Genomic DNA, 25,128 nt, shown 5'->3' with positions numbered 1-25,128 from the left:
TAATGCATTTTCAAAACTAGCCAACACCAAACCAGGGGGCAATAACAGAAGCCTCATCCAGGCTACATTACAAGACCACAACAAGTCGATCTTGAAGGTGGTATAAGGGATGGTAATATTCAACTGACTGAAAAAATAGTCATAAGCATAGAAAAATGGTCGTTCCCCCGGAGTCAAGGAAGGAAAACAAACCCTCTCCTTAGGGTCCGGCGACACCAACTCATAATTCTTTTCCTCATCCCTATCCCTACAAATTCTACGGAACCTCCTAAGTCGCACACAGTACTCAGGGTCAGCCACAGTAACACGCATTAAAACTATGGAATCCAGCCAATCAGACATGCCGTTCGGGATCTTAGTAGACATCTCAGCAATGTTTTTTCGAGAAGACATAGGTCAACTATGGGGTTACTACCAAACAACTCGGGCAAATAAGGAAACAACTCGGACAATAACAGCAAAACATCAGGTGTCAGATACAGCAGTAAAAGGGAAACTCCAAGACTCACACGAAAGTCCAGGGGCACCCTTTGGAGGCAACAACAGAGCAAAAACCCAAATACAAAGTCAAAGCTTTACATCAAAAGCATGCTAACTTCCACATTGCCCCACCAGAGGAGCTCATCAGTGTAACATCACCTTGGCCGTTTGCAAAGTGGGAACTCGACCTCCTCGGACTATTTCTCCAAGGATCGGGACAAGTCAAGTTCCTCATTGTAGGGGTAGATTACTTCAACTAAAATGGATCGAGGCAGAGCCCCTAGCTAAAGCCACTACTCAAAGAAGTCAGAAATTCTTGTACAGAAATATTGTTACAAGGTTTAGGGTTCCTTACTCCATCACCATAGACAATGGCACTCAATTCACGGACACAGGTTTCAAGAAGTTAGTGGCTGACTTGAAAATAAAGCACCAATTCACATCCATAAAACACCCACAAGCCAATGAACAAGCAGAAGCTGCCAACAAAGTCATACTAACTGGGTTAAAACAGAGACTACAGAACACAAAAGGAGCTTGGGCTGAAGAGCTTCCACAACTCCTATGGGCATATCAGACAACTCCACATTTCACCATGGGAGAATCACCCTTCCGATTGGCTTACGGAATGGAGGCAGTGATCCCAATAGAGATTGAAGAAGGATCCCCCAGAATGATCCTCTATAATGAAGAGGTCAACTCCCAAATTCAAAGGGAAGAACTCGACCTACTTCCAGAAGTCCGAGAAAGAGCTCGGATTAGGGAGAAAGCGTTAAGGCGTCAAATGGCCTCAAGATACAATCAGAAGGTAATCCAGCGAAGTTTCGCCAACAACAATATCATCCTAATACAAAATGACATCGGAACAGGTCAGTCAAGAGAAGGGAAGCTAGCAGCCAACTGGAAAGAACCATACTAAGTGTTCAGAGGTACTGGGGAAAGGTCACCACAAAGTGTCCGACCTCGAGGGGCGAGAGCTACCAAGGTCATGGCATGCCTGCAATCTAAGAAGGGCGCTAGGCCGAGATCTAAAAGATTGCCCGATCTAGAAAAATAAGCACTAAACATGTACACACTCTTATTCATATCTTCATTTTATTGCTTAAAAGTTTACAGATTCCCTAAAAAGTTTCCTACCAAGACACCCGATTACGACAGGTCGGCAAGATAAAAACCAAATTCATCATCCGATTACAAAGCGACAGGTCGGCAAGGTGAAAACTAAATTCATCGCTCGATCACGATGAAAACTGAATTCATCATCCAATTTCGACAAAGATCGGCAAAGTGAAAACCAAATTCACTGCTCGATCAAGACAAAGCTACAGGTCGGCAAGGTGAAAATCAAATTCACCGCCCGATCACGACAAGGTCAACAAAGTTATAAAAAGTAACCCATAAAAAGGGATTACTAAATATAACTCGGACCGAGCCGACGTGAAGAAGTCGGATAATTCAATTAAAGCCACAAAAAGTTATAAAAAAAAGTGATCCATAGAAAGAGGCCTGACGAGGACTTAGAAAAAGTGTATTGCTAAAAATAACTTAGAATGGACCGACATAAAGAAGTCGGACCAGCCTGATCAAAGCGACCAAAAGTTATAAAGTAAGCCATAGAAAAGAGGCCAGGCCAGCCCTAAAAATAGATTACTAGAAATAACTTAGAAGCGACCGACATGAAGAAGTCGGCCCAAGACGATTAAAGCTACAGTGTTATAAAAAGTAAATCCATAAAAAAGAGATCCGGCGAAGCCTGATTAAAAATGGATTACTAAAAATAATTCAGAAAGAATCGACAAGCGAAGTCGACCAACGAAAGCTACAGATTGGACCGACAAGAGAAGTTGGACCAACGAAAGCTACAGCTCGGATCAACACGAGAAGTCGGACCAACGAAGGGAGTGCGCTAAAAGGGACACAGCTTTGCCCAAAAAGCCACGACTCCACGACAAGGCTATCAAAATTGTTTAGACTGACTAAAAAGTGTTCTACGAGAACACTAAAAAGTCGTCGGACAAGTTAGCCCTAAGGACCACCTCGACCAAGCAGAAAGTGGACAAAACCAGAAGTGATCAAAAGAGGTCAGACAAAAGTACCAACACTCTACAAAAGATCCACAAAAGGGACAAAGACATCTCGCAACGGCCAGAGGAAGGCCAGGAATGCTTTTCTGAAAGGTATGAAGTCTTGAAAAAAAGACACTACTTAAAAGGCAAAAGCACAAATTAGAACGGCGCTAAAAAGCCATCCAAACAAATGATAGAAAGGTTCCTCATCAGAACACTACCTAAAAAGTTGTTGGAATGTGACTAAAAAGCCCGGGGAGCAAAGTCGTACAGGTCGACGTCAGCTAAGAAGAGGCGCAAGTACGATCTCAAAAAAGAACAAGCCAAAAGGTTGGGAAACAACTTAAGGCTCAAATGTGCTTAGCTAAAAAGGGATACAACTCCGCTCAAAGAAGGCACAATCTCAAACAGGGCTACGAACGTCATCCGAGACTAAAAAAGGTTCTATATAAAGAACACTAAAATGTCATCGGACAAGTCACTAAAAGCCCGAATATCAAGCCGCAGGGATAACTTCGCCAAAGCAGAGGGTTGTCAACACAAACTTAAAGCAAGGTGTGATCCAGAGGGCAAGGGTAGAAAACCCACACTACCACTCAAAAGAGGTCAGATTGGGAAGTACCAAACCTCTAATTTTCAAGGATTACAAAGCAATGAAAAAACAAGCCAGACAGATGCTTGAGCACGACTCCCTCAAAGGGGTCGAAGCTAAGAAGCACGACCTCACAAGGAAGATCGAAGCTCAAGAAGGGACACTGTTCATACATCGGTTCGAGCTATAAATGACCGGGTTGGCCGACCTCTTAGAAGGTTGCCGCATGACCGACTTTTTAGAAGGTTGGCCCATGACCGACCTCTTAGAAGGTTGGCCCATGACCGACCTCTTGCAAGGTTAGCCCATTACTAATCTCTTCTCAAAGAGCTCGGCCTAATCGCCATAAGAGGCCCAAGCAGGCCCAAACGAAGGGACACAGCCCAATCTGAAGGTAGCCAAAGCCTAGAAGGATAAAGGCAATTCCCCTTAAAGATAAGATGACTTCACTTAAAGATAAAATAAGATAAGATAACTATCTTATCTCCAGAAAGGTCACTCCATACTACTATAAATACACTGGAGCACCCAGGTATAACTCATACTCTGATTCTACTAAAAACCTGCTTAAAGCCTATGATAACTTAAACATCGGAGTCTCTTACAGGTACCACCACCCTCCGGTGACAAAGGATCAGCAACATCTCCAGCTCCACCAGTTCCATCAGGTCGGGTACGATAGCTCCGGCCATCAGATCCAACAGGTCAGACATGACAGCTCCGGCCACCAGGTCCAACAAGTCAGACACAACAGCTCAGGCCACCAAGTCCAACAAGTCGGACACGACAGCTCCGGCCACCACTGCAGATCTCGTCCGAGATCGACCTACAGTTTTAGGTAACCCTCGGAACAGCAACAATGGCGAATCTTGCAAACACCATAGAGGCAAATGCTGCTGCGACTCTGCAAGCTGTACAAAGGTTAGGCCAACCGACTAGAAATGGGAATGGCGATAGAAACGGGAATGATAATGTTGAAGGAAATGGTGATAACATGGGAGGTGCTCCGATGACCTTAGCTACTTTTCTCAAGGTTCATCCGCCAAGTTTCCGAGGTTCAACCAACCCTACAGAAGCGGATAACTGGTTCCAGGCCATAGAGCGCGCGCTGAAAGCACGGCATGTCCCGAATAAGCAGTATGTGAAGTTTGCCGCGTACCAGCTTTTGGGAGAGGCTCAGCATTGGTGGCAAGAAGAGTGTTTCTTGCTACAGCTTCAGAATGCCAATATCCCTTGGGATGTATTCCAGACGGCCTTCTATAAGAAGTACTTTCTTGAGTCTGCAAGGAAAGCGAATGAGATGGAACTTATGCAGCTAAATCAAGGTTTCTTATCTGTGGCGGACTATACTAGCCGATTTGAGGAGCTCTGTAGGTTCTCTAGGGTGTGTCAGGGTGCCCCGGAGACCTATGAAAGCTGGAAGTGTATCAAGTATCAAAGGGGCTTGAAGGATAACATCATGACTGCTGTGGCTCCTTTGGAGATTTGGATTTTCTCTGATCTGGTGAACAAGGCGAGAGTTGTTGAAGAATATGCGAAGACGGAAGCCTCGTCAAGGGAGACTCATGGAGGAAAACTAGTAGGGGACGTGGCAAGTACTTTCAGCCGAGGGGGCAGAATTTCAAGAGAGGAGGACATGCGCCTCAAGGTCAAGGAGGCTTCAGAAAGAACACTTATAATCAGTTTCAGTATGCCAAAGGAAGGGGGAATCAGAGTAAGATTTTTCCGGATTTAACTTGTATGCGTTGTGGACGTTTTCATCCAAATCACTCTTGCAAGATTGGTCTAGGTGGTTACTTCAACTGTGGTTTGCCTGGTCAAATTACGAGGGATTGCACTCGTGGAATGAACCCTAATACGGGTCAGAGTCAACACCAAGGGCGAGTGTTTGCTGTAAACGCCAAGGATGCTGCTAAGGCGGATCCTCTGATGAGAGGTAACTCTTTAATTAGTGATAAAATCTTGGTTGCATTGTATGATACTGGAGCTTCGCATTCGTTTATTTCATTTGACAAAGTTGAGGAACTAGGTTTGAAAGTGTCAGAATTGGCATTTGAATTGCATGTACATACTCCGCATCAGACGGTTATGACTAAGTCAGGTTGTAGGCAAGTGGGTTTCAAGCTTGAGGGTAGAGACTTTGTGCATGACTTGATTTGTTTACCAATGGTTGGGTTGGAGATGATTTTAGGGTTTGATTGGTTGTCAAAGAATCGAGTTTTGTTGGATTGCTTTGAGCGGTCAATTCAGTTTATGCCGAAAGGGGAAAATGGAGCAGTAATAGCTGAGGGTTACTACCTGAACTCTATAGTGGTACACTGTAGTGGAGAAGAGTGTCAGGGTTATATTCTGTTGGCTGCAAATGCGTTAGGTGATAATTAGAACCTTGATCAAATCCTGATAATTAGAGACTTTTTCGGAGGTGTTTCCGAAAGATATTCCTGAGTTCCTACCTCAAAGGGAGATTGAATTTGTGATTGAATTAGTGCCGGGAGCCAGACCAGTGTCGATTGCACCGTATCGGATGGCTCCGATAGAGCTGGCAGAGTTAAAGACTCAGTTGGAAAAGCTTCTGAACAAGAGGTTCATTCGATCGAGTGTATCTCCGTGGGAAGTGCCAGTTTTATTGGTAAAGAAGAAGGATGGAGGAATGCGACTTTGCGTGGATTACCGACAGTTGAACAATGTGACTATGAAGAATAAGTACCCGTTGCAAAGAATCGATGACTTAATGGATCAATTGCAAGGAGCTGGGGTGTTCTCCAATATTGATTTGAGGTCAGGTTATTATCAAATAAGGGTGAAAGAGGAGGATATTCCGAAAACTGCGTTTAGGACGCACTATGGACACTACGAGTTTGCGGTGATGTTCTTTGGGTTGACGAATGCACCTGCTGTATTCATGGATTACATGAACAGAGTATTTCGTCTCTTTTTGGACAAATTCATGGTAGTTTTCATAGATGACATCTTAGTTTATTCCAAGATGGTGAAGGAGCATGAGGAACACTTGAGAATTGTGTTACAAATCTTAAAGGAGCGGAAATTGTATGCTAAGTTGTCCAAATGCGAGTTCTGGAAGGAGGAAGTAAAGTTCTTAGGTCACGTGGTGAGCAAAGGAGGAATAGCAGTGGATCCTTTGAAAGTAGAGGCAGTGATGAAATGGGAAAGACCAACAACGGTAACGGAAGTCAAAAGTTTCTTGGGCTTGGCCGAAATTTTTGAAAATTAAAAGAAAAATAACAAGAAAACACTAAACTTAAAGACTTGACACAAGATTTAAAAAAAAAAATTACTTTTGAAAAGTTTTTAAAAGCAAGATACCAAAAAATCAAAAATTGCTGTAATTAATAAATACAGAGACTCAAAGAAGCAAAAAATTTACCAAGAACATAAACACAAGACTCTAACCAAGAATAAGAATTAAACAAAGAAAATAAAAATATTTTTAAAAAAGGTTTTTGATTTTTCAAAAATTTAATGAAAAAGAAAATAAAAATAAAAGACTCAACAAGAACACAAACAAAGACTCTCAAGCAGAAAGCTAAGGATGCTTGAAAATAAACTTTTTGAAAAAGGTTTTTAGAAAATGTTTAAAAATTTTCGAAAAATTAAGGAAGAAGAAAAAAAAAATTGAAAGACTAAAAAAAGATAAAATAAATTACTTGATCTAGGGAGCAAGACAATCCGTCAGTTTGTCCAAACTCAACAATCCCTGGAAACGGCGCCAGAAACTTGGTAGCACGATTCCCCACACCTTCGTACTGTTGTACCAGCAAGTGCACTGGGTCGTCCAGGTAATACCTGAGCGAGTCAGGGTCGATCCCACAGAGATTGTAGTTTGAAGCAAGCTATGGTTATTGATAAACCCATATTTTATGATATATTTTGTGCTTAATCTGAGTGATTTATTCAATCCTTCACCCACTTATTCATATTAATTGCATGGTTTTACTTTCCCTTCCTTATTATGTGATGTATGTGAAAAACATGTTTCCTATGCTTAAAAATAATTATTTTGATTACCCTTTATTTCCATTCGATGCCGTGATTCGTGTGTTGAGTAGTTTCAGATCTTCTAAGGCAGGAATGACTTAAAGGATGGAAAGGAAACATACAAAAATGGAAGGAAAGCACAAAACAGAGTTTTTGAAGAAACTGGCAGCCACGCGATCGCATGGGCGATGCGGCCACATGCCAGCGCAAAAAAGCATTGACGAGGCCACAAGATTGACGCGACCGCGCACCTCGAGCGAAACACATATGACACGGTCGCATGACTGACGCGACCGCGTGACAAGGAAAACTCCGAATGACGCGACCGCGTGACAGAGGCTACACACCAAAAATTGTAGAAAATGCTCATAGCGAATTCTGAAGCCCTTTTTGGCCCAAATCCAAGTCCAGAAGGCATAGACCAGAGGTTATGAAGTGGGGGAATGCATCCATTCAAAGAGAGTCTCCAATTAGTTAGTTTTCCATGATTTAGATTTAGTTTTGAGAGGGAGATTCTCTCCTCTCTCTTTAGGATTAGGGGATAGCTAGGATAGGACCTCTAATTTCTCATACCTTGCCAAAAGTTTATTTACAGTCATCTATTTATTTTACTTGCCATTTAAATTACTTGTTCTTCATTTACTTTAATTGCTAATTAAACCATTCACTCCTCATTCTCAAAACCCCAATTTACAACCTCCATAACCAATAATAAGAACATACTTCCCTACAGTTTCTTGAGAAGACAACCCGAGGTTTGAATACTTTGGTTATCAATTTATTTAGGGGTTTATTACTTGTGACAACCAAAACGTTTGTACGAAGGGATTTCTGTTGGTTTAGAAACTATATCTACAACGCAACTATTTTTATAAAATTCTTTACTGACAAAAAATTCCAACGTCAAAATGGCGCCGTTGCCGGGAAATTGCAATCGTGTGCCTTATTATTGGTTATTGTAATTATTTTTTTTACGTGTTTATTTGTTTTTATTTTCTTCTTTTATCTTCATTAGCTACTGTGAATTCTCACGCCTCTCGCTTTGAGTTTGGTTCTAATATTGTTGAAAGGAATGAAAGTTATAACAGGAACATGCATCAAGGTCAGAGCAATCAAAGATGGATGGAGACAAGAGGATCTGATCAACCCTTTTGGCAGCAACACCCTCCAAGATATCATGGACAAAGACCATTCTACAATGCATACCAAGGTAATGGACATGGTGGACAACCTCGTAGTTACCAACAAGCCCCACCCTACGCTTATAGGCCATCCTCTCAACACAACCTTGAACCACCACACTCACAAGCTCCTTTTCACCATTCGCCACCATATAATCCTCATTTACCCCGATTCCAATCCAATTACTCCCAAACACCACCACTTCCCAATGTACCACGTCCAAATCCATCACCCCGAGAATCAGAAGTTCGCCTCAAGGGAACAGTAGATCAACTTCAAACAACCCTTCATCAACTGGAGCAAGCAATAAGTCAATTATCCTCTAGACGTTCGAACATTCAAGGGCCTCCTAGAGCCCCATGTGGGCAATCTAATGAAAAGCGTAGCATGAACGAGATATTAGAAACTCCAGTGGACAAGACAGAGCATAACTTCGTACTAGAACAAGCGGAGGAAGCTGTCATTATACAAGAAGAAGAGTTGGTTGAAGACTTAGGAGACGCTGAACTTCCATGGGAACCCAGAGTTGTGGAGAATTCTGTCAAGGCCGTTACAATTGATGCTAAAGAGGATAGTGTACAACCCCAAGGCAAGTCTCTTATGAAGAACTAGATGGAATGACCCAAGAAGCAAATTCTCTTGATGATGATAGTCACAAGTCCAGTTCTTCTAGTAATGAACTTGCATCCGCGAGTGAATTCTCTGAGATCAAAGAATCTTTCCCAAGCGAGTACGAAGATGATACAGAGGTAGATTTTTCTCAACCTCCCATTTATGACTTGAGTGACGAGGAAGACATAGAAGGCCTTGATCAGGACATGGATACATTTGAAGAACCTTGCAAAGAAGTGAAGAATTTCACAGAAGAGCACAAGGGAGTAAAACTCACAGAACCACTGGAACCACCTATCCCAAGGCCACCGAAGCCCCTGCCTCCAAACAGCAACCGCCGCTGCTTCCGCCACCCTCCTCCGCCGCGCCCAACGCCACCGCTACTATCCCCCAGCCACCTTTCTGCCCCACTCTCCTTAATTCGCCTACCAGGTTCCGACGAACGCCACCCTTCTATCCATTCGTAGTTAATTCATATTTTTCTGTTTATGTTCATATTTAGGCTAGTTAGTTATGCATGTTGTAGTGGATTTTAGGTTGTTAGGTAGCCTAGGATGTGGTTAGTGGATTTAGGCTTGTTTAATTGCGCTGTTCGTGTTTCTTGTTTTATAATTTTCGCAATTCTGCTGTTGCTATATGTTAATAATGTTCATATGCTGTTCTTCAAGTTCATTCTTGTTCATACTCTTTAATTGCAATCTATTTTCATTCATATAAACTATTCTGATTGCTGTTTATTTTCTGGGACAATCCAATTTCAGCTGGAATGCTGCCCAAATTTCTATAAACTGTTTTTTACTTTCATTCATGTTTTAGTTTTGACTATTTAAACTCTGCTTTACTCTGCTTTTACCAAACCAATTCATGAATGCTAGGGCAAGCTTTCTTATTCTTTTTGATTTCCTGGTTCTTAATCTGCATTTTTGATGTTTAGATTCCAATATTCGCAATTTCTATATCTATCTGAATCATCATCAACTTAATTTCCTTGTTTGGATATGAGTTACCTATAGCTTCTATTTGTGAATGCCTATTACTTGGAATATGATCATGATGCCACTTACTTTACCCACTTTTTACTAACTCACTAATTTTAACTTCCTAAACTATTTCTCGTTTCTAACCAAACCTAACCTTTCAAAAAAAAATTTCTTCTGGTTTTTCACTTTCTTTTAACATTCTAACCAAGGCATGATGATACTTTTTCTAATTAACTTGAACTGAAGTACATTTTGGATTGTGACATTTTTCTTCTCCGTATTCTAACTCTTGTACAATCCTTAATGCAAATTTGCTTAACTCAATCTCCTCTTCTATTGCTACTTTGCCACTTTGTGTTTCTTTTGATTATTTGCCTATTCGTTTTCCTATTTTTTTTATATCCTGGTTTTCTGTCTTTCAGGATGTCTGCTAGCCAAAGAAAAGGAAAAGCAAAGGCTACTACTGGCAAACGTAAAAGAGGAGAATCCGCTATGTCCATCATGGATATCATGCACGATGACTCCTGGCGGGAGAAAAACTTTACCCCGCAGGAGAAGGCCGACCAGCTACTCCCTGCTACTGATCTAGTAAAGTTTGCAAACCGATAATGTGAGCTGAAGTATCCGGTGTTTGAAACCTCCAGGAACCTGTACCTGGAGAGGACTCTGAAGATCCCAGAAGAACTCCAGTAATACACCTCTGATCAGATCAAACAAAGAGGCTGGTTCTTCCTGGAGAGAAACCTGACTGAGGTCAATGCATCTTGGGTAAGGGAATTCTACTGCAATTACTTCAAGACTTCTCTAGATGCAGTGAACCTTAGAGAGAAGCAGATTCTGGTCACTGAAGAGGCCATTGAAGATGTTCTGAAACTTCTGCCTAAATCTGATCAGCTGGATGGTTATCAAAGAGCTGAGGAGGATATGCGCTTCATGAAGTTTGATTGGGATGCAGTCAAGGCCAGGATAGCCCTTGACCCGACCGTTTCTTGGATTATGGGTCAGAACACTACCATGCCAAAGGGAATCAAGCGAATTTACTTAAATGATGAGGCTCGGCCATGGCATCAGATACTTAGCAACTTCATTATGCCGAGTACCCGTGAGACAGAGATCCCTGCCGCTATGATCACCCTCCTATGGTGTGTGATGGAGGGTAAGGACCTGTACCTGCCACGCTTTATCCGGTACTATATGGCCAGGGTCCACGTCCGAGGCACTCTTCCCTTTCCTTATCTGATTACACAGCTAGGCCGTCGAGCTGACGTGCCTTGGGAGGATGCTGATGAGAAGCCACCTGCTGCAGAATGTAAGAAGATTATCCCTCACAGTAGGAACTTTCTGGCTTTAGGCTACAGACCTCCATTCCTCACTGCTACTGCTGAGACAGCCACACCATCTGCCAGCCCCTCTTCTTCCACAGCTACCCCTGCTACCACCGCTGCACCTCCACCTACCTCAGAGCCCATCTATCACCTAGTGCACCGCCTATTTCGACGGCTTGACCAGATGGAGCATCGCAACAAGCGACGCTATGAGCACCTGAAGCTGATGATACGATCTGGCGACATCCCCTCCGAGCCTGACACACCATCCGAGGCATCTGAGGAGGAGGCGGATGATCACGAGGCAGAAACCCATCCACAGAGCGAGGCTGCACAGGCAGGCACACGGCAGGCCGCATCACATCAGGAGGCTCCGCCTCAGATTTAGGCTGTAGACTCCGAGATCCCTATCCAGTCAGCACCTCCTCTGCAGCAGGCAGATCCTCAGACCGCCACCACAGAGACTCTAGCTATCCGTCCTTCCAGTGATGACACCCCTTCATACCCTGCTTGAGTGAGCATCAGGGACGATGCTTCATTTTAAGTGTGGGGAGGTCGCCATCTCTGGCGTATTCTTTTGGTGACCACTACAGACTTTTTCATTTTATTTTGCTACTTTTCTGTATTTTTTTTATTTTTATTTTTATTTTCTCAGTACTTATATATTGCTATTTTTATGTATTTTTACTCTATTTCTGCATTTTGCACTTTAGTTCATATTTTAGCCACTTAGTTTAGTAGCAATTCTAACTTATTAGTTATAGAAATTGTGGATTAATTAGTATAGTTTACCCTTTTTAGCATAAGATAGCTTAGTTTAAATTGAAAAATATAAAAAGAGAGTAAACTAGGAACTTGAACATAATAAGAAACAATCCACACGACTTGTATATGTAGCATTACATATTAGTTAGTTAATTTTTTTACAACATTTCATTAAGGAGAAACACTAGAACTTTAAAGCCACCTTAAGTTTTACATTGAGAATAATGGGAACTTTTAATTTTACTTGCATGACATACATAATTGATATATGATTTTTGAGTTAGAGAACACACAGCTTGTGAGTTTTGAGCTTAATTGTATGGTTACATTCAAACCATATCATGTAAAATCAAATAATTGAATTACCATGTGCAATAAAAAAATGTTATTTTTCAGTATTGGAATAAAGGGGACACAAAAAGATTCCCTCAAATGTGAAATAAAGCAATGCACATGGGGTAAAAATAATAAATATTGAAATATGAGCATGTAACATCATAAGTGAAAAAAAGTGGGAAAATAGGTAAAGAAGCTCCAAGAGAGTGATTGAGGCCATTGTTTAATTTTAGCTCACTTATCCCAAATTAGCCTACCCTTTACATCACCCTTGTTAGCCCCCTTGAGCCTTTAAATCCCCTCTTATTCTATAAGGCACAATACTAGCCTTAAGCAGAAAAACAAAATAAAAATTTCAAGTTGGATCCTTAGTTAGCTTAAGATAGAAAGTGTGTAAATTGCATGATGCATCTAGGTAGTTGCATTTAGATTAGATTGCATTGCATGGCATTCCACCACTTTAACCTAACATTACTCTTGGACTTAGCACGAGGACATGCTATTGTTTAAGTGTGGGGAGGTTGATAAACCCATATTTTATGATATATTTTGTGCTTAATCTGAGTGATTTATTCAATCTTTCACCCACTTATTCATAATAATTGCATGGTTTTACTTTTCCTTCCTTATTATGTGATGTATGTGAAAAACATGTTTCCTATGCTTAAAAATAATTATTTTGATTACCCTTTATTTCCATTCGATGCCGTGATTCGTGTGTTGAGTAGTTTCAGATCTTCTAAGGCAGGAATGACTTAAAGGATGGAAAGAAAACACACAAAAATGGAAGAAAAGTACAAAACAGAGTTTTTGAAGAAACTGGCAGCCACGCGATCGCATGGGCGACGCGGCCGCATGCCAGCGCGAAAAAGCATTGACGCGGCCGCATGACTGACGCGACCGCGTGACAGAGGCCACGCACCAGAAATTGCAGAAAACGCTCATAGCGAATTCTGAAGCCCTTTTTGGCCCAAATCCAAGTCCAGAAGGCATAGACCAGAGGTTATGAAGTGGGGGAATGCATCCATTCAAGGAGAGTCTCCAATTAGTTAGTTTTCCATGATTTATATTTAGTTTTGAGAGGGAGATTCTCTCCTCTCTCTTTAGGATTAGGATTTAGATTTATCAAACTCAAACATGATTGATAATTGTTATCTTTGTTAATTAAATTAAACTTCAATAATCCCAATCTTTTCTTAGGAAATAAATAGGATCCGAAGATCAAACCAATTAATCCCTTGACTTTCCTTTGCCTTAATAAAGGTTAACAAAGTGGAATTAAGATTCAATTTTCATCATCATTGATAAGGATAGCTAGGATAGGACCTCTAATTTCTCATACCTTGCTAAAAGTTTATTTACAGTCATCTATTTATTTTACTTGCCATTTAAATTACTTGTTCTTCATTTACTTTAATTGTTAATTAAACCATTCGCTCCTCATTCTCAAAACCCCAATTTACAACCTCTATAACCAATAATAAGAACATACTTCCCTGCAGTTCCTTGAGAAGACGACCCGAGGTTTGAATACTTCGGTTATCAATTTATTTAGGGGTTTGTTACTTGTGACAACCAAAACTTTTGTACGAAGGGATTTCTGTTGGTTTAGAAACTATATCTACAACGCAACTATTTTTATAAAATTTTTTACTGATAAAAAATCCCAACGTCAGTTATCTTGCAGGTCTTAGTCAGGCACAATCAGAAGGTTGTTGATTGTGAAACTATGAAGACATATAACTAATAAAGCAAAAGAGGTAGAAAATACTAATAGGAATATGGTTAAGGATTGGAGTTGCGTTGTCTTTCTGAATTAACTCTGGTACTACTGTTTTCTCTGGTTGTGAATGATCTTCTTCTATGGCAGGCTGTATGTGATCAACGCCATGGGCCGTGGTCATTGATCTCCTCTGCTACAGATTGAACGCCATTGGCCGTGGTCATCCAATCTGACGAAGGGTGAAGCGCTAGCAAGTCATTCTCCTAGCGATCCTACTCAAAGCGCCACGGACAAGGTCGAATCTTCCGGATCAGAGAACGCTACTTCTTTGGATTCTAGCCTATACCATGGAGACCCTAATCTTCCTGGAAATCGGCTAAACTGGTGTCTCAAGAAGTCCCTAACGAAGTCATGGATTAACAGTCTGAGAGATGTATAAACATAGTTGTTGGCTCGTGCTTTCCTGCCAAGTATTCACACGAACCCAAGTAGGTGCGGGTGTTTGTCAGGCACGTTCGTCTTAATGTGATGAACAGAGATAATTTGTCAGATCATCCTATTCACCACGATGAAGATCGGATATACATCTTAGAAGTAAATCAAACACGGATCGAAGAAGAAACAGAAATACTTTTATTAATTCATAGGACTCAGTAGGGCTCCTCCCCTCAACCTAGGAGATTTAGAAACTCATACTGAAGTAAAAATACAAAGTAAAAATGAAAATAGGACTGAATGGTATGCGTGTTGTTCAATGATTATGTAAAATACACTTTAAATACTAAACAAATGAATAGTAAGGATAAAATAGTCTATTTAGTGCTAAAATCCACTTTTGGGACCTACTTGGTGAGTGTTTGGGCTGAGTTTTGATGAGATCCACATGCTATGAGGTATCTTGCGCGTGGAACGCCAGCTAGGGGGTCCTCTCTGGGCATTTGTACCTTGGTCTCTGCTCTTTGGGCGCTGGACGCTAGGAAGGGGGCAGGAAGCTAGCGTTGGACGCCAATTTTGGGCCTTCTAATCTGAAGCAAAGTATGGACTATTATATATTGCTGGAAAGCTCTAGAAGTCATCTTTCCATAGCCGTTGAGAGCGCTCCATTTGGACTTCTTAACCACTCATCTATCTAAATAATTATGTTTATACTAGACTATAATTATGTTTTAGTATATTTATTTATATTTTATGGAAAAGTATAGGGTACTAACATATTATCTGCTAACTTATTGCCAATAATAATTAATTATTATATTTTAAACATATATATAAAGAGACACATCCAGAAAATATATCTATAAAGACACTTCTATTAAACACAGCCATAAAAAAAATATTTTTATTAGACACATCCACGAAAACACTTCCATTAAACACAATTATAAATAAGAATTGACAAAAGTTGGCAGAAATACTATTAATAACAAAATGGGACCGATATTTTATTTATTATTTTATTATAAAATATTTTTTTCTGTTAATCTACGTTGAACGAATTAAATCAATAAACTAATAAGAAAAAACTACCAAAAGTACCCATGAAGTTTACAAACGCTGATAAAAGTACCCATAAACTAAGGAAATTAACGCTGTACCCATGAAAGATGGGTTTCGTATGACAAAAGTATCCATATCCTAATTTTTTGTTGATTTTTTAATAAAATTCCTAAACTACCCCACCCTAATCCCATTCTACCGTTACTCCCTCTCTTCTCTTCTTCCTCTCTCCTCACTTATCCCTCAGAAACCCTCACAGAGTCACAGAAACTCTCCTCTTACCTCCTCATTGTCGTCCGCCACCCACCTACTCCATTACCGCCAATCTCTTCCCCTCTCACTGCTTCTCCCTCTCACTATTAAGGTGATTACAACACCTTCATCGCACACCTGTGACCCAACCTGAGGAGAATGTTGCCGTGGCGCACCTGTTGCAACCGAGGAGAACGTCGTCGTGGCGTGTCTGACCCAGCCGAGGAGAACACCGTCGTCGCACACCTGAGAAGAGAGAGGGGTCGTGGTACTCTTGCATGCAGAAAGCGGGTTCGGTAAAGAGAAATCAGAGAAGAAAGGGAGGCGGCACTGTGGATGGAGGTTCTGCCATTGAAGATGTTACAGTCGGCCGGCGAAGAAAAATGTTTTTTTTTAAAACATTTTTATTTTATTTTTCTTCTTTTCAGAAATTGATTTAGTTACTACTAAAATGATACTGTTCTATTTTTTTTTTAAATCTGCTTCTATTTTTTATGAAGGCTGAGATTGATTTACAGAAGATCCAATTGATGGCTACTTCTACTTCTAATTTTTGCTGAAATAAATTTTAAATTGGATGAATGAATTTGTTGATTTTTTATGGTTGATGGCTTTTTCTATTTCTAATTTTGCTAAAGTGAATTGAAATTGGATGAATGGATTTGAAAATTTTTATGTTTTGAATATTTTTTGGTGTTTGATTAATTTGGTTTGGGTATGGATTATAAACTTATGAGTGAATCGGTTGAGGTCCGATCCTCTACCACCACCACCACTACCATTGATTTCGGTCTGGTTTGTTGTAGGAGTAGTTTTGGATTCCATGACAAGAGTTGGTGCAAATTGAGTTATGAAAGGTTGAAAAAGTGAATTGAGGTTGAGTGTAGGGTAGTTTAGGAATTTTATTAAAAAATCAACAAAAAATTAAAATTTTGATACTTTTGTGATACGGAACCCATCTTTCATGGTTACAGCGTTAATTTTCTTAGTTTATGAGTTCTTTTGTCAACGTTTGTAAACTTCATGGTACTTTTGGTAGTTTTTCCAACTAATAAATTAGTAATTAACCGGTTCCGTTTCCGAAACTTTGATTTAACGCACATCCAATCCACAAATAGCTAGTCCAAACTCCAAAGTCCAAACTGAGAGTCGATTCGGCCGTGAGGAAGCTCCCGGGAGAGAAGATTGCGCAACAACGCTGCGTTGCGCCGGTGGTATCACAGTACCAAGAATCATCTCAAACAAACTCGCCGGCGGCACACACGACGTAGCACTCGGAGCGCTTGCGGAACCTAGTCGGAACCAAACAGGAACCTCGCTGGAAGGAGAGATCCTCTGCGGTCCGATGGCTTAACCGATGATAGGGAGTGTTTTAGGTAGCCTGCCGTTGTGTTGCACCCGGGTTTCTTTCGGATCGGGTCGGTCTGCCAGGCCCAACCCGCAACAAGAAAACTCCAAAGAAAGTCCGAAACAAATGAAGAATCCAGCAACATCAGCACCTCTGCGTGCCTGCCGCACAGTCAGAGCCTCAGTTCCTCTACCCCCCTGGCAGCTCGCCATCACCGGCGACAACCAGGCGCCAGAGCCGCCGCCTTCCCTTTCTTCCTCTATTACACTTCATCATCAGCCGCCAACTCGCCTCTCACCATTCTCCACGTTCCTCACGTTGCTGACCTGTCTGTGTTCACCTCTTCGGCTCTTCCTCATGTTAATTTTTTTTTTTTTTTACTTTAATTGAAAATCTGAACAAATGTTAACTAAAATAACTTATTTTAAAAAAGAAGATATTTTTTATTTGTCCCAATCCTGATTTATTAATTTTAAATTGTTCTGATTTTTAAAAATATGTTAATGCTTGAGCCTTGATTATATACTTTTATGCTAGCAACTGCACAGTTGGTATTCTTGATTTGTTCTAATATTAGTATGTTTATGCTAACCAATATCATGTAATATTAATTATGAACTGGTCCATTTGTTTTTAATGAACTCTATGAAATTAGGAAAGGGATTCAAAGATAAATGGAATTTGGATTCTTGGAGAGATTCAAGTTCACTTGGGTAACAACTTATGCTTCTGTCTTATTTACAAATTATAATCATCTTAATCTTTTACCACACCCCTGACATTACAAGAACTTAGCCTGTGTATGTTTCCAGATAGTTGGTTACATAGTCAGAAGATATATATGATCAATACCCAGTTTTTTGAATGACCATTGATGAGATGAGTGTTGAAAAGTTAATTCTGTTGACATATCAATACATAATTAAATATATTTAAATACACTTAAATTGTTAATGAGAAAGTGAAAACAGACACTTAGTATTCGAAAGTAACAATTGAAACTCTGGAACTAGACCTGCATAATAAATGAAACTGGCCAAAGAGTGAGTAGTTACATCCACACCAAGTCACCCATGAAATACAGCTAGCAGAATTTAATGAAACCACCACGTGAGTAAAACCAAACTCACATAAATTTCATGATAAGCTCAATTCATATAGTCAAGTACTAATAATAGTATCCAGGTAGTAAATTTTGATCAAAATTTAATATTGCACCTACATGAAACTTTGCTCAGTTTGGCTTTGAATGACAGAAAAAAACTGGAATTTGCAGAAGCTGAATCAATGAAAGAATTAATGATTTGGTGATATGATAATTAGAAGAATATATAGAGGATATTTTCTTTATAGTGGGGGCAACAAGCTAACAAGAACTGCACAAAATAGTAGAATCCCGTAACTCCCAACCAACTCTAACTATTATGAATACTGCTAAGCATTAGCTCCTTAATTACCCAGTTTTAAGGGTTTAACTAACGATGCATATTTACATGAGTTTGATTTTGAGTAAACAATCAACCCTGTCTTTATTCTTTCTTCAGTAAAATATGACCAATGGGATAGTAGCATTTCTTGCAGCAAAGACAATATAGGAAACATTACCCAAATTCATTCATGATGAAGCTCATCCACATACACATACATAGCCATTCTAGATATAGCTCAAATATTATGACCAGAAACAATAATCAATAACAAAGATGATTCACAACACTGTCTATTTTTCAATAACAAATTTCTTCTTGTATTGACAAAACAAAAAATATAGTGTTCCAACATGGAAGTGCTCATAAAACTAATAATGAAATCCATGAGCCAGCACTTTGTCATGAAAGTGCAGTGCTTTTTCAGCGTTACCACATAAACCTTTGATGATTGTTGTCAATGTTACGGTATAAGGCTGAAAATCACTCTTGAAAATCTTTGCAAAACCAGAGACAGCAAGAGTGATCCAAACCATTCCGCAGCAACAATTGATTAAGATATTCAAAGTAAATAAGTTGGGAGCGATTACCCTGGATTGCAATTGCTGAAAAAGGGAAATGGCAGTGGGGCAATGGTTGGTCTTGGCAAGAGATCCCAAAATCTTGGTGAATTGAATGATGGATGGAGGGCGACGCATAAAGAGCAAGCGAGTGAAGGAATCAACAGCTTCATCAAGTGATGGGGGCTGAAAGTGAGAGTGTAGGGATGAATTTGAAGGGAAGCAAAGACGGAGAGCAGAGTGGGAAACAGAATTTGGGGTTTGAAGAAGAGCGTACTTTAACATGATTCATGAGAATGGGAACAATGGCAACATTCTTGCAATCAAGAGAGGTATGGTAAAACGGAATGCAATGCGTTGAAGAGTGGTCCTACCTGAGAGAGTGAGAAGAGTTTAGCGAAGGGTTAGGGAGGGCAAGGATAAGAGATACAGGGAGGGAGGGGAGGTATGTCCATTTTAGTCATTTTACCTAATATTTTAGTCTTGTTCATGTGTATCCAAACATAATACTGGACATTACGTTAGTGTCTTGTCCATCATATCCAAACACAATACATAAAAGATAATTTTTAGTGTCTCTGTTCTATTGTCTCTGTCTCAGTGTCTATGTTCTGTCCTGTCTCCAAAAACAAAAACGCAGCCTAACTGAATTCATAGAGATTTATTTTCTCCGAGGACAAATCTGACTGCTGATATAATTGTATACCCAAAATACCATTACCAAGATGTATTATATTTTGTTGGTATGTATTTGTGATAGGTTCAGGGAGCAGCAGAAACGGCAGGCTTTATTGATGAACCAGGGATTGCAAATCACGATTCCCTTATTCAAATACACGGTTGGAACTACCAACTATGGAGGGTGTTCTTCCTCTTCAGTTCTAACAGTTTTAACAGAAAATTCACAAAACTAAAACTAACTAATCATCTAGTATTTATAGGCAGCAGCTAGGACTAAGAACTATTGCCCTTATGCTTGCTAGTGCAGCTCAAAGGAAACAAGCAGATAGCTAATTCACAGCAACTAGGAAGTAGGAGCTAAAACAACTAAAGACCAGCAATTAGACTACTTACTTTTCCTCTTGTAAACTAAACCAAACATGTTTCTATCAATTTGTTTTATATTGATACGTTATTGAGAAGTGAAAGGAATAATAATGGCTATAAAGTAAAAGATGGTATAAAGATTATGTTAAATTTTCTAAAAGGATGCAATTCATAATATTTACCCAAAACAAAAAACACAAAGACCATTAAAAATTGTGTGAGAAATTGAAGAATTTTCCCTTTCCATGAAATGAAATGCATGAATCATCTTATGGTTTATAATTAACTTCGAGATAAATGAAGGAGGAATCTATAGCTGATGAATGTAACTTACTCTTATTGCATGAATATTTGCTATTTTGTTATTAAAATTCGTGCATCTCTTTCTTGCTGCTACTTGCACCACGCAAGGTCGAGCCACCCCCTTTTCAGCGCTATCTCCATAATGTGTTGGTTATTTATTTTGGATTGAAAACTTTGTCTTCGTAATGTACTGACTAATGACTAATGAGCATCTTGGAATCTCTATGATGCAGTTCGAAGAAATTGTGGGTGGGACAGAGGCCTGTAAAGCTATCAGTTTGGGATTTAAGACTCCTAGAGATGCTATTCAAGGTTTCACCTTCCCCCCTTTGTTTACGTTAACTATTAACTATTATCTTCATTAAACTTTTGAGCTTTAATACTTTTTTATCTTGCTATTGAATCCCTTGTTTATACATGACGTGGTGTTTGAATGCCGCAATGGAAGTGGCTCTGGATATTACAGTGTCATTATTAGGCATAGCATTAATACATAATAGATTATCCTTTAAGTTTAGCTGTGGAGTATGTGAATCATCACTGTAGCATGGTCTTGCTTATTTATGCTCGTCTTTGTAACCATTATAAATTAATATTCATTAAGATGGTCTCTTCCTATGTTCTCTGATCATGATGCAATTCATGCTAAAATTGTACATAGAGATTTCAATTGTCATTAAAAATCATAGGGGTTAGTCCACTTGTAGTTCCCTTGTGTTTGTTTGATTTACTTAAGCCATTTTCATCCTAGATGTGAGTTTCTGCTATGGCTCTGACAAGTATGGTTTTTCTGCACGTCTCTAGGAACTTACATTAACAAGAAATTCCCATCCACGGCCACCATTTCCATCCAAGGTTGCATTGTTGCTGGTATTTGCCACAGTGCCAAAATGACCAAGATTCGTCGCACCTATCTTCATTTCATTCAGAAATACCAAAGGCAAGGCTTTTCTACCTTTCTGTAGGCGTTTTGAAATAGAACAAATGAATAGGGCAATTAAGGTTTCAAATAAAGACAAGAGCTTTGGGAGCCTTGTAGCGAAGTGTGAATCGCTATTGCGAAGATATTCAGCATCTCACTTACTTTCTGAGACCAAAAAGCTTCATGCCTTCATCCTCACCCTTGGCCTTCTCTCCTCTTCTGATTTTTGCTCAATGCTTTCCACAAGCTACGCCCAATGCAGCCATGCTTCCTATGCATCCCACCTGTTTGATAATTTGCCCCGACGGAGCTTGTTCTCCTGGAACACCATGATGAGGATGTATGTTCAAATCGGAAGACCCCGCAATGCTCTTAACTTGTTTGCCGAAATGCTTGATTCGGACCATGTTGCGCCTGACAATTTCACATACCCAATAGTCATCAAGGGTTGTAGTGATTTGTCCTTGTTTGATATGGGTGTTGGAGTTCATGGTCGGACATTGAGGGTCGGGTTTGATTCGGACACATTTGTCCAGAACTCTTTGCTGGCGATGTATATGAATGCTGGGGAGAAAGAGGCAGCCCAGCTGGTTTTTGACTTGATGCAGCAACGAACTGTGGTGTCTTGGAATACAATGATTAACGGGTACTTTCGGAATAATTGTGCTGAGTTAGCATTGAGGATGTATAATAGAATGATGGATGTGGGTGTAGAGCCTGATTGTGCAAGTGTGGTTTCAGTACTGCCAGCTTGTGGGCTTTTGAAAAATGTGAAGCTTGGGAAAGAGGTTCATTTGTTAGTTAAGGAAAAGGGTTTCTTGGAAAATATGACAGTCAGGAATGCATTGCTGGACATGTATTTTAAGTGTGGTCATATGAAAGAGGCATGGAAATTAGTGAATGGGATCAAGGAGAAGGATGTGGTGGCATGGACAACTTTGATAAATGGATACATGATTAGTGGCGATGCAAGAAGTGCTTTGGTGCTTTGTCCGATGATGCAGTGCGAAGGAGTGAAACCAAATTCAGTAACTATTACTTCTCTACTATCAGCCTGTGGCAGTTTGGCTTCTTTGAAACATGGCAAGTGCTTACACGCATGGGCAATAAGGCATTGGCTTGATTCAGAGGTTCATGTGGAAACATCCTTGATTGACATGTATGCGAAATGCGCCTGTGGCAATCTCAGCTATAAACTGTTCATGAAAACCTCTAAAAAGAGAACACCCGTGTGGAATGCGGTTCTATCTGGGTTCATACACAATGGCCTTGCAAGAGAAGCAATAGAACTTTTTAAACAAATGTTAGCGAATGACGTACAACCTGACAACGTAACCTTTAATAGTATGCTTCCTGCATATGCTATTCTTGCCGACCTACAACAGGCAATGAACATGCATTGTTACCTTATAAAGTTGGGATTTCTTTCCAGACTTGAAGTAGCAAGTATTCTAGTCGATATATACTCCAAGTGTGGTAGTTTAGGATATGCTCACCAGGTTTTTAATATAATTCCTATGACAGAAAAGGATATTATCATTTGGAGTGGAATAATTTCTGCATATGGAAAACACGGGCATGGTGAAATGGCTGTTTCACTTTTCAATCAAATGGTACAGTCTGGAGTGAAACCGAATCAAGTTACTTTCACCTCTGTTCTGCATGCTTGCAGCCATGCAGGTTTGGTTGATGAGGGTTTGTCTTTGTTCAAGTTTATGCTTAAACAACATCATGCTATTCCCAATGTTGATCATTATACTTGCATAATTGATCTTCTTGGTCGTGCTGGTCGACTCAATGATGCATATAGCCTTATTAGAACAATGCCTATAACACCTAACCACGCTGCTTGGGGTGCACTACTTGGTGCTTGTGTGGTTCATGAGAATGTTGAACTGGGAGAGGTAGCTGCAAGGTGGGCTTTCGAGCTCGAGCCTGAAAACACTGGAAATTATGTATTGTTGGCCAAACTTTATGCTGCAGTGGGAAGGTGGAGAGATGCAGAGCAGGTAAGAGATATGGTTAATGAGGTGGGATTAAGAAAACTACCAGCACACAGTTTAGTTGAGGTCAGAAATTTGTGACTAACATACTTGAAAATTCTATCAAAACATGAGTATTACTGCTATAGCTTCTGAAGACCCTATAAAAGGGCTGAGGTCATGTCCTTTCTAGAATTGTGAAGTGCCAACAGTATGAATCAGGGGGGGAATTCTATCCATATTATATGGGTGATCTTCATGTTAAAGGTGTGTCCCTTTGACCTGCTACAAGTACTCCCGTTGTCATGATGGGCAATTCAGTACACAAGCATCCCCACCGAAAGTGTGTAATGTACTCATTATAACCTGATAATTATATCAGTGATTGTTTTAACGGCTTGAAACTGTCACCTTGAGGTCACACAGAGACAACTCAACTGTTGCTCGAAGGCTCCCCTTTGTCTCCCGCTATCATGATGAATTGTTGAAACTTTTATTCGCTTCTCACAAAGCAAGATCTGGTAATACCACGTTTTCCTTGTCATAAAGAGCTATATAGTATATACTATGCAAAAGGTGTGACACTCTGGGTTCGGAATTGAATATGGGAGATGCAGCTAGACTATTATCATTAGCTTAACTATGTAAGATTGTAATTACATTCGTTTTCGAAGAAGAATGGCACCGGATGATCTTTGCTGTATTTGTGGTCTTTATCCTGAATCTGTGCTCCATGTCCTCCAAGATTGTAAAGTTGTGCACGAGACATGGTAGAGCATAGATAATTCATTGAATATGGATACTTTTTTCAGTAAGCCTCTCTACTCTTGGCTCCTGGAAAATCTATCGGCTCAATCCCACCACCAAGGTGTTCCTTGGCCCCTGATCTTTGTTTGCACAATGAATACCCTCTAGTTTCGGCAGAACAAGTTCATCTTTGAGGCTGACCACTCTATGCAAGGAGATTCCATTTGTTGGACAGCTTTACATCTAGCTAAACACTACCATTTTGCACAATCCGAGCTTTCTCGATCCAGGAGTAGAGTTGGTTCCTTTTTTGAGAAACAAATTAGATGGATGCCCTTTGCCTCGCCATTCTTCAAATTAAATACTGATGGCTCAGTCACAAAAGAAGGAACTGATGGCTTGCGGTGGTATCATAAGGGATCATGATGGTAAGTTTTTGGCATGTTTCAGTACTAATTTGGGTACTTGCGATTAATTCCAGATGTCACAGGTTTACCGCTTGGGAAATTCATCATGAATTCAGGGAAGCAAATGCTTGTGCTGATCGACTGGCGGCACAAGGTCATAATCTGCAGTTAGGATGCCACTTTTTCTTTAGTTCACCTTCTGTTATTTCTTCATATTTCATGGCAGACGCCATTGATACTTCTCTTTCTAGAGTTGTTTGTGTAGTTTTCTTGGGCTTTAGCCCCATTTCTTATAAAAAAATAAATGTTATTTCCACATACACAATAGACATTATTTGGACTAGTGCATTAGTAGCTATTAACATGTCCATTAATCTATCATTTTTATTGATTAAACTAAATATGTATAATGTGAATAGTGATAAATGTGAATGTAAGAATACATTGGAATGGTTCACGTGTTGTCTTCTAGTTAACTTTACTGCTTGCCATACCTTTTTTTTAGTTCTTTATTTTTTTTACTAAATGAATAACAATTCTGATGCTTGACATTTTCTATTAATTGTCGATATTTTTTTA

At 39.9% G+C, this 25,128-nt stretch overlaps 3 protein-coding genes across 3 annotated transcripts; all 3 read left to right on the top strand.

Annotated features, from left to right (window-relative positions):
- LOC107620551 lies at positions 3,998 to 4,873 on the top strand. The gene has a single exon (XM_016322693.1). The coding sequence runs from the start codon at positions 3,998 to 4,000 to the stop codon at positions 4,871 to 4,873; it is 876 nt and encodes a 291-aa protein (XP_016178179.1).
- LOC107620552 lies at positions 4,879 to 5,520 on the top strand. The gene has a single exon (XM_016322695.1). It carries the CDS (start codon positions 4,879 to 4,881, stop codon positions 5,518 to 5,520), a length of 642 nt encoding a protein of 213 aa, XP_016178181.1.
- Positions 17,718 to 24,904, top strand: LOC107623247 (pentatricopeptide repeat-containing protein At5g39350). The gene is made up of 3 exons (XM_016325435.2): positions 17,718 to 17,867; positions 20,725 to 20,803; positions 21,296 to 24,904. The coding sequence occupies exon 3, from the start codon at positions 21,476 to 21,478 to the stop codon at positions 23,495 to 23,497; it is 2,022 nt and encodes a 673-aa protein (XP_016180921.1). The 5' UTR covers positions 17,718 to 17,867; positions 20,725 to 20,803; positions 21,296 to 21,475; the 3' UTR covers positions 23,498 to 24,904.

This window comes from Arachis ipaensis, chromosome B10, assembly GCF_000816755.2.
Source record: "Arachis ipaensis cultivar K30076 chromosome B10, Araip1.1, whole genome shotgun sequence".
NCBI classification, from domain to species: Eukaryota; Viridiplantae; Streptophyta; class Magnoliopsida; order Fabales; family Fabaceae; genus Arachis; species Arachis ipaensis.
Note: the sequence above shows the minus strand (reverse complement) of the source record. Positions and strands in the feature narration are given on the sequence as shown.